Genomic DNA, 10728 nt, shown 5'->3' with positions numbered 1-10728 from the left:
ACACACTTAAGGTTCGGTGACGCTAGGATTGTAGAGATATTAGTATGCGGTAACCCGAAAGTTGTTCGGAGTCCCGGATGAGATCCCGGACATCACGAGGAGTTCCGGAATGGTCCGGAGGTGAAGAATTGTATATACGAAGTCTAGTTTCGGCCACCGGGAAAGTTTCGGGGGTCACCGGTATTGCACCGGGACCACCGGAAAGGTCCCGGGGGTCCACCGGGTGGGGCCACCTATCCCGGAGGGCCCCATGGGCTGAAGTGGGAGGGGAACCAGCCCCTGGTGGGCTGGTGCGCCCCCCATGGGCCTCCCCCTGCGCCTAGGGTTGGAACCCCTAGGGATGGGGGCACCCCACCTGACTTGGGGGGCGCCCCAAACCTGAGACTGAGTGCTTTTGTTGCAAGGGAAAGGGACACTGGAAGCGGAACTGCCCCAAATACTTAGCGGACAAGAAGGCTGACAACACTAAAGGTATATGTGATATACATGTAATTGATGTGTACCTTACCAGTACTCGTAGTAGCTCCTGGGTATTTGATACCGGTGCGGTTGCTCATATTTGTAACTCAAAACAGGAGCTGCGGAATAAGCGGAGACTGGCGAAGGACGAGGTGACGATGCGTGTCGGGAATGGTTCCAAGGTCGATGTGATCGCCGTCGGCACACTACCTCTAAATTTACCTACGGGATTAGTTTTAAACCTCAATAATTGTTATTTAGTGCCAGCTTTGAGCATGAGCATCGTATCTGGATCTCGTTTAATACGAGATGGCTACTCATTTAAATCCGAGAATAATGGTTGTTCTATTTATATGAGAGATATGTTTTATGGCCATGCCCCGCTGGTCAATGGTTTATTCTTAATGAATCTCAAACGTAATGTTACACATATTCATAGTGTGAATACCAAAAGATGTAAGATTGATAATGATAGTCCCACATATCTATGGCACTGCCGCCTTGGTCACATCGGTGTCAAACGCATGAAGAAGCTCCATACAGATGGACTTTTGGAGTCTCTTGATTTCGAATCATTTGACACGTGCGAACCATGCCTCGTGGGTAAAATGACCAAGACTCCGTTCTCCGGAACAATGGATCGAGCAACCAACTTATTGGAAATTATACATACTGATGTGTGCGGTCCAATGAGCGTTGAGGCTCGCGGTGGCTATCGTTATGTTCTCACTCTCAGTGATGACTTAAGTAGATATGGGTATGTCTATTTGATGAAACACAAGTCTGAGACCTTTGAAAAGTTCAAGGAATTTCAGAATGAGGTAGAGAATCAACGTGACCGAAAGATAAAATTCTTACGATCAGATCGTGGGGGAGAATATTTAAGTCACGAATTTGGTACGCACTTAAGGAAATGTGGAATCGTTTCACAACTCATGCCGCTTGGAACACCTCAGCATAACGGTGTGTCCGAACGTCGTAATCGCACTCTATTGGATATGGTGCGATCTATGATGTCACTCACTGATTTACTGCTGTCATTTTGGGGATACGCTCTAGAGACAGCTACATTCACTTTAATAGGGCACCGTCTAAATCCGTTAAGACGACACCGTATGAATTATGGTTTGGGAAGAAACCTAAGTTGTCATTTCTAAAAGTTTGGGGATGCGATGCTTATGTAAAGAAACTTCAACCTGAAAAGCTCGAACCCAAGTCGGAAAAATGCGTCTTCATAGGATACCCTAAGGAAACCATTGGGTATACCTTTTACCTCAGATCCGAAGGCAAGATCTTTGTTGCCAAGAACGGGTCCTTTCTGGAGAAAGAGTTTCTCTCGAGAGAAGTAAGTGGGAGGAAAGTAGAACTCGATGAAGTACTGCCTCTTGAACCGGAAAGTAGCACAGCTCAGGAAGATGTTCCTGTGGTGCCTGCACCGACTAGAGAGGAAGTTAATGATAATAATCAAGGTACTTCGGATCAAGTTGCTACTGAACTTCGAAGGTCCACAAGGACACGTTCCACACCAGAATGGTATGGCAACCCTGTCCTGGAAATCATGTTGTTAGACAATGGTGAACCTTCAAACTATGAAGAAGCAATGGCGGGCCCAGATTCCAACAAATGGCTTGAAGCCATGCAATCCGAGATAGGATCCATGTATGAAAACAAAGTATGGACTTTGACAGACTTGCCCGATGATCGGCGAGCGATAGAGAATAAATGGATCTTTAAGAAGAAGACGGACACGGATGGTAATGTTACCATCTATAAGGCTCGACTTGTCGCTAAGGGTTATCGACAAGTTCAAGGGGTTGACTACGATGAGACCTTCTCACCCGTAGCGAAGCTGAAGTCCGTCCGAATCATGTTAGCAATTGCCGCATACTATGATTATGAGATATGGCAAATGGACGTCAAAACGGCATTCCTTAACGGCTTTCTTAAGGAAGAATTATATATGATGCAGCCGGAAGGTTTTGTCGATCCTAAGAATGCTAACAAGGTATGCAAGCTCCAGCGCTCCATCTATGGGCTGGTGCAAGCATCTCGGAGTTGGAACATTCGCTTTAATGAAATGATCAAAGCGTTTGGGTTTATGCAGACTTATGGAGAAGCCTGCGTTTACAAGAAAGTAGTGGGAGCTCTGTAGCATTTCTCATATTATATGTGGATGACATACTTTTGATGGGAAATGATATAGAACTTTTGGACAATATTAAGGCCTACTTGAATAAGTGTTTTTCAATGAAGGACCTTGAAGAAGCTGCTTACATATTAGACATCAAGATCTATAGAGATAGATCGAGACGCCTCATAGGTCTTTCACAAAGCACATACCTTGATAAGATATTGAAGAAGTTCAATATGGATCAGTCCAAGAAGGGGTTCTTGCATGTGTTGCAAGGTGTGAAATTGAGCTCAGCTTAATGTCCGACCACGACAGAAGATAGAGAAAAGATGAGTGTCGTCCCCTATGCCTCAGCCATAGGGACTATCATGTATGCCATGCTGTGTACCAGACCTGATGTAAACCTTGCCGTGAGTTTGGTAGGAAGGTACCAAAGTAATCCCGGCATGGAACACTGGACAACGGTCAAGAACATCCTGAAGTACCTGAAAAGGACTAAGGATATGTTTCTCGTATATGGAGGTGAGGAGGAGCTCGTCATAAAGGGTTACGTCAACACTAGCTTCAACACAGATCTGGATGACTCTAAGTCACAAACCGGATACATGTATATTTTGAATGGTGGGGCAGTAAGCTAGTGCAGTTGCAAGCAAAGCGTCGTGGCGGGATCTACATGTGAACCAGAGTACATGGCAGCCTCGGAGGCAGCGCATGAAGCAATCTGGATGAAGGAGTTCATCACCGACCTAGGAGTCATACCCAATGCGTCGGGGCCGGTCACTCTCTTCTATGACAACACTGGAGCTATTGCCCTTGCCAAGGAGCCCAGGTTTCACAAGAAGACCAGGCACATCAAGCGTCGCTTCAACTCCATTCGTGAAAATGTTCAAGATGGAGACATAGATATTTGCAAAGTACATACGGATCTGAATGTCGCAGATCCGTTGACAAAACCTCTTCCGCGAGCAAAACATGATCAACACCAGGACTCTATGGGTGTTCGATTCATCACAATGTAACTAGATTATTGACTCTAGTGCAAGTGGGAGACTGTTGGAAATATGCCCTAGAGGCAATAATAAAATGATTATTATTATATTTCCTTGTTCATGATAATTGTCTATTATTCATGCTATAATTGTGTTATCCGGAAATCATAATACATGTGTGAATACATAGACCATAACATGTCCCTAGTGAGCCTCTAGTTAACTAGCTCGTTGATCAACAGATAGTCATGGTTTCCTGACTATGGACATTGGATGTCATTGATAACGGGATCACATCATTAGGAGAATGATGTGATGGACAAGACCCAATCCTAAGCATAGCACAAGATCGTGTAGTTCGTTTGCTAGAGCTTTTCCAATGTCAAGTATCATTTCCTTAGACCGTGAGATCGTGTAACTCCCGGATGCCGTAGGAGTTCTTTGGGTGTACCAAATGTCACAACGTAACTGGGTGACTATAAAGGTATACTACAGGTATCCCCGAAAGTATCTGTTGGGTTGACACGGATCGAGACTGGGATTTGTCACTCCGTATGATGGAGAGGTATCTCTGGGCCCACTCGGTAATGCATCAACATAATGAGCTCAATGTGACCAAGTGTTTGGTCACGGGATCATGCATTACGGTACGAGTAAAGTGACTTGCCGGTAACGATATTGAACGAGGTATTGGGATACCGACGATCGAATCTCGGGCAAGTAACGTATCGATTGACAAAGGGAAATGTATACGGGATTACTTGAATCCTCGACATCGTGGTTCATCCGATGAGGGTCATCGAGGAGCATGTGGGAGCCAACATGGGTATCCAGATCCCGTTGTTGGTTATTGACCGGAGAGTCGTCTCGGTCATGTCTGCGTGTCTCCCGAACCCGTAGGGTCTACACACTTAAGGTTCGGTGACGCTAGGATTGTAGAGATATTAGTATGCGGTAACCCGAAAGTTGGGAGTCCCGGATGAGATCCCAGACGTCAGGAGGAGTTCCGGAATGGTCCGGAGGTGAAGAATTGTATATAGGAAGTCCAGTTTCGGCCACCGGGAAAGTTTCGGGGGTCATCGATATTGTGCCGGGACCACCAGAAAGGTTCCGGGGGTCCATCGGGTGGGGCCACCTATCCTGGAGGGCCCCATGGGCTGAAGTGGGAGGGGAACCAGCCCCTGGTGGGCTAGTGCGCCCCCCATGGGCCTCCCCCTGCGCCTAGGGTTGGAAACCCTAGGGGTGGGGGGCACCCCACCTGACATGGGGGCAAGTTCCCCCTTGGCCCCCGCCCCCCCCATGGAGATGGGATCTCCTAGGGCCGGCGGCCCCCTAGGGGCCCTATATATAGTGGAGGGGAGGGAGGGCAGCCGCACCCAAGTCCCTGGCGCCTCCCTCTCCCCTCGTAACACCTCTCCCTCTCGTTGGAGCTTGGCGAAGCCCTGCCGAGATCACCGCTGCTTCCACCACCACGCCGTCGTGCTGCTGGATCTCCATCAACCTCTCCTTCCCCTTGATGGATCAAGAAGGAGGAGATGTCTTCCCCAACCGTACGTGTGTTGAACGCGGAGGTGTCGTCCGTTCGGCGCTCGGTCATCAGTGATCTGGATCACGACGAGTACGACTCCATCAACGCTGTTCTCTTGAACGCTTCCGCTCGCGATCTACAAGGGTATGTAGATGCACTCCCCTCTCCCTCGTTGCTAGATGACTCCATAGATTGATCTTGGTGATGCGTAGAAAATTTTAAAATTCTGCGACGTTCCCCAACACGTTGATATCATTGTGTGATCCAGCCATGCCAAAGAAAGAGTGCTAGATCCAGAGATCTTGAGACGCCACGGCCTCTAGTATGATAGTGCAAGCCCTGACATGTCCCCTATACCGCCCTTGCCAAGCAGAAGGGCAGTTCTTCCACTCCCAGTGCATGCAGTCTATGCTGCCAAGCATCCCCGGGAAGCCCCTGCTAGCATTCATCGCCAACAAACGGGTTGTATCTTCAGCTGTCGGCTCTCTCAAGTACTCAGGGCCAAACACAGCAATCACAGCCTTGCAGAACTTATACAGGGACTCTAGGCATGTAGACTCGCTCATACGGACGTACTCGTCAATGAGATCACCGGGCACTCCGTATGCAAGCATTCGAATGGCGGCAGTGCATTTCTGATAAGAGGAGAAACCAATCTTGCCGACGGCATCCTCTTTGCACTCGAAGTAGTCATCATAGCCGACCACTACTTCTCTAATACGGTTGAAAACATGCCTACTCATACGGAACTGGCGGTGGAATTTGTGATGTTTGAACAACGGGTTTGTTGTATCAAAGTAGTCCTTCCAGAGAAGGAAATGCCCGCTTTCCCGGTTACGATTCAACGCCGTAAGGTGGCCCGGAATGGAGCCACGGAATAACGGCCGCTGGTTGTTGAGGTGGTGATGGACCAACAAGGCAGCCAATATCTCCTCCTCCTCGTCGGACGACGAATCATCGGAGTCGCAAATGAAATTGTGGAAAAAGAACTCGTTGATGGAGTCCATTTTCGTACCTTAGCAAACTGTCGAACAGCTTGCGGGCGTCGAAGAAGGAGACGGCCGGCGAGGGGAGACGCGGCGCCCACAGACCAGCTAGCTGCTCTACCGGAGTCCGACGAGTGTGACGGCGTCGGACGAGCATGTCGGCCGTATGTGGCGGGGCGGCGAGGCGTCTTCTTGGTCGCGGGCGGCTGGGCGGTGGGGGAAGCGGCGGCGGGAACCGGTTTGCTCCCCGACGGCAAAACGACGGCTGCGGGCGACTGGGGGCAGGGGCGGCGCTGCTGGGCGGATGTGGAGGCGGCGGCAGCTGGAAGAGTTGCCGGCAAAAATGGGCGACGGCGACGGTGACGGAGGAGGCGGGGACGAGGGTTGCTTGTTGGCCGGGGGGAAGGGAGGCCAATGTGTCACAGACCAGCAGGCCCGGGGACAGGAGTAGGCGAGCGCGCACGCGTCCGTCGCGTGTCCGCGCCGACGCAAATCAAGCTCAAAAATGGCCCGGGAATGGGTCGTCGGCGGACGAAAAACGGACACGCGTCCGTTTGGATCGACGCGTTGGGACACCTTTTCTATCCGCGCCGACCCAAACAGACGGCCATGGACGAAATAGATCGCCCCATTGAAGTTGCTCTAACGTGGGTTTTAAGAGAAGTGTAATTTACTAGTACAACATGAGTAACATTGTCTGGCACACGGCGCAACCAGTGTTATCATCAGATCTTCCTATACTATCTAAACTACGAACACCTCTAAATATACCCACGCAAGTCCAGAGTTTCTTGATCTCCAACATGAGATGGCCGTATGCAGAACTGGCCAGCGAGTCATTAGTCAATACAGTAACAAGTATGCAGAAGTGACCAGCGAGTCATTAGTCAATACAGTAACAACAGTCGCGTTATCAGATTGGATCACAATTGGCAGCAGCTGCTACATAAAAGTTACACTCGAGCTACAGTAACAATACTAGAATATCTCCGGTTTTGTCATGTTTGGCCCTTTCTTTCCGTTGCTCCCGCGGCAACTAGCGTTGCCCGCGAAAGCAAACAAACTGCTGCACACACACTGCTGTCACTGTACTCTACGAGTATCTCACTGCCCGCGCTTTAATAATCAATCGCAGCAGAGAAAAAGGCCCTACGTAATTAAACTACTGCGCCCTGCCACCTTCAATGCGCAGCAAACCCGACCGCAACCGTTACCACCGCAGTCCAACTCTCTCTGACTTCTGCTCACTCGCCCGACGCCCACTGCCTTATCGCAACCGCTCTCGGACCGGGCGTGCCCCCACTTGTCAATCACATGGGCTGCAGCCACGTCACCACGATGGGGCTCCGGACGTCGTGCCCGCGGCCGTCCGACCAGACGAGGTGCCCGTGCACCGGCGCCGCGGTGGATGGCGCGGCCGCCGCCGACACCGTCACCGCGAAGCTCTGCTTCTTCACGGACGGGGAGAAGACGAGCTTCTCCGGCTTCACCGCCACCGACGCGCCGCCGCTCGCCATCTCCACGCGCGCCTTGTACGTCGCGGACGCCTCGGCGCCCACGTTGGTCGCCGTGCGGATCACCGTCTTCGACTGGTTGCCGCCGTAGAGCACCACGGAGATGGACGGGTAGTTCAGGTCCGACCCCGACGGCTTCCTGCCCGTCGCGGCCGGGCACGCCACGGGCTTGTGCGTGATCACCTCGATCGCGTTGGCCGCGTACCCGATGCTGCACATGAACGCCACGTAGTCCTCGTCCCCGGCGTCGTACACCAGCCCCGGGTCCAGGGCCTTGCCCAGCGCGATGTGCCCCGCGCCGTAGTCGAACGGCGTCGCGGCGCGCCCGGGCTCGGCCTCGTCCGCCACGGCCCCGCCGCGGTTGTCGGTCACGATGGCCGTGGTCATCAGCGCCGACCGGATGGCCGCCGGCGACCACCTGGGGTGCGCGGACCGGAGCAGCGCGGCGGCGCCGCTCGCGTGCGGGCACGCCATCGACGTCCCCGACAGGATGTTGAACTCCGTCCGCCTGGCGTCGGCCTCCAGGCCGGTTGGGCCGGTGGCGCCCGTCCACGCCGCGAGGATGTTGACGCCGGGGGCGATGAAGTCGGGCTTGAGGATTTCCGGGACGAGTCCGTTGGGCCCGCGCGCCGAGAAGGAGGCCACCAGGGGAGCCGGCTTGACGCCGATGACCGTGCCCCGGAAGACAATTGTTGCGGTCGGGTTGGTGGTGTTGGCAGCGTATGCCTTGAGCGCGTCGCCCTCGTTCTCGCCCACCGAGCAAGCTGGGAGGACGTGGGCGTCCCCTACCAGACCTTCGCCGTTGGCCTCCCCGTTGGCCAGAACCATCGCCGCGCCACCAGCTTCCTTGACGACCATCCCCTTGGCCACGCGTGGGCTGCTGCCGCGGTCGCAGATGACAATCTTGCCGGCCACAAGCGACGGGTCGATGGAGTTCTCCATGCACAGCGAAGCTGACAGCCCACCTGACCTCCCGGGGTAGTACAAAGACAGCATTGTGTTGTTGGCCAGGGGCTTGCCGGAGTAGAGAGACACCCCTGACATGCGCCTCCCGTCGCCGAGCACGATCTCGGCGGGGAAGTTGCGGTCGATGGTGCCGGCGCCCACGGTGGCGATCCACGGGGCGAGGTTGGTCACTGACATGGGAGCGGGCCCTTCGTTTCCCGCAGAGGTGGCCACGAACACTCCCCGGGAAACGGCACCGTACGAGCCGATGGCAATTGGGTCAATATAGAACGGCGACACCGCGCCGTTGCCGCCGCCTATGGAGACGGAGATGACGTCCACGCCGTCCGCGACGGCGCGGTCGAAGCCAGCCAGGATGTCGGAGTCGAGGCAGCCGGCGCCCTTCCAGCACACCTTGTATGCGGCAACCCTGGCCTTGGGCGCGACGCCCTTGGCGACCCCGGAAGCGTACCCCTCCATGCTCGCCGCGTAGGACACGCTCCCGGCGGCCGTGGTGGCCGTGTGCGTCCCGTGCCCGTCGGCGTCGCGCGGCGACATGTACTCCACGGACCCGTTAGACGCCGCCGCATCGACGCCGTAGTGCGCGGCGTGGCCCTGCGAGAAGAACCGCGCGCCGACGAGCTTCTTGTTGCAGGAGGACGCCAGGAACGCCGGCCCGGCGTCGCAGCCGCCGCGCCACCGGGCGGGGACGGGCGGTAGGTTCCTATCCGACAGGCTCCGGCGCTCGGGCCACACGCCGGTGTCCAGCACCCCGACGATGACATCGGAGCCGTAGTCGGCGAGGGACCACAGCCCGAGGCGGGCGCGGAGGCCCATGAACTGCGGCGAGCGGGTGGTGTGCAGCTGGCGGACCCGGTCCTCGAACGCGGCGAGCACGGCCGGGTGGCGCCGCAGCTCCTCGGCGCGGGACGCGGACAGCGACGCGGAGAAGCCGTGGAAGACGGTGTCGTAGACGTGGAGGGGCTCGAGCGTGCCGCCGGCGCTGGCCGCCGCCGACACGAAGGCCGCGGAGGCGTACCAGTGCGCGTGGGTGGGGAACACGGACGGCTTGGCCCGGTGGTCGACGCGGAAGATGTACGTCTTCCTGGCCTGTCCGCCGCCGCTGACGCCGAGCGCGGTCTGCGAGAGCGCCGGGGCGAGCACGAGGAGGAGTAGCAGGAGGCGGCGGCGGGCGGCCATTGGTGAGAGAGTAGGACGGCGGACGGTGTCGTGGAGCGGGGCGGTGGTTCGCGGAGTTATAGCGATTAGCGAGGCAGTGGGAGGTTGGGGGAGGGAGCGCGGTGCGTCGTGGGCGGGCTCGTCGTACCAGGTTGCAGTTATGACGCGTCACGTACTCGCTCCCTACACCCGTAGCATGGTTAAATGCTGCCGCTTGGGGCGTGTCGCGACCTTGCGGGCGCCATGGCCGATTGGGGGTGCGGACTTTTTAGTTTAGGGATTAGAAAAAGTCCCTAAGGCTGGTCACAATGGGCAAGAATATAAGCTAGTAACTTACATATTTTCCTAGACTATATCACTACCTTCATAATGGATAGGAACATCTATGTAGGGTCATACAACGATGTATTTATTAGGTTATAGACTCATTGTTTTTTGGAGTGTGTGATGTTCCGGTAACTTACTAGTTACCACAAGCACCTCTCTCTTCATTAAATATGTGCCACATAAGCAAAGTTGTATTGGAATATGTGATGTTACTCCTAAGTTTCTCCCCATTATAACCAGTCTAAAAAGTTCCTAGAAACCAAGTAGGAGGGACTTTTTTTATAGGGACTAGACAAAAACTCTACCAGAGAGTCTTTTTTATTAGTCCCTGGAATTAGAAAAAGTTTTAGGACTTCTCAACCAAACACCACTTGGGTGTTGGGTGTGGGTGGACGAGTGTGAGCGTGTGACCACCCGAGTGCTGTACCGTAGCGTCATCGTCAAAGTGGCTTGACTCTGGATAGGAATCACGCGTGACACCGTGGGCATTGGGATATACTCCCTCTGTTTCAAATTACGATATGTCTAGATATATTTTAGTTTTATATACATCCATTCTGTAATGAGTAATTTGAAACAGAGGGAGTAGTAGTTTAGGGTCAGCGCCTTTGGCCCGACCCGGCGACCCTGACGGGTCATGGACGCCAGGGCTGGGCTGGGGCCTGGGCGG

General features: G+C 54.2%; 1 protein-coding gene across 1 annotated transcript; it reads right to left on the bottom strand.

Annotated features, from left to right (window-relative positions):
• Positions 1 to 6984: 6984 nt before the first annotated feature.
• On the bottom strand, positions 6985 to 9917 carry LOC125552313 (subtilisin-like protease SBT1.6). The gene has a single exon (XM_048715819.1). It carries the CDS (start codon positions 9750 to 9752, stop codon positions 7404 to 7406), a length of 2349 nt encoding a protein of 782 aa, XP_048571776.1. The 5' UTR covers positions 9753 to 9917; the 3' UTR covers positions 6985 to 7403.
• Between the last annotated feature and the right edge of the window lie 811 nt (positions 9918 to 10728).

The sequence above is a fragment of the Triticum urartu genome, chromosome 4, assembly GCF_003073215.2.
Source record: "Triticum urartu cultivar G1812 chromosome 4, Tu2.1, whole genome shotgun sequence".
Lineage (NCBI taxonomy): Eukaryota > Viridiplantae > Streptophyta > Magnoliopsida > Poales > Poaceae > Triticum > Triticum urartu.
The sequence above is the reverse complement of the archived record's forward strand: the minus strand, read 5'-3'. Positions and strand labels throughout refer to the sequence as shown.

Bases quoted from the DNA above. Each gene is read 5' to 3' on its own strand.
- LOC125552313 (XM_048715819.1), bottom strand. From the start codon at position 9,752: ATGGCCGCCCGCCGCCGCCTCCTGCTACTCCTCCTCGTGCTCGCCCCG.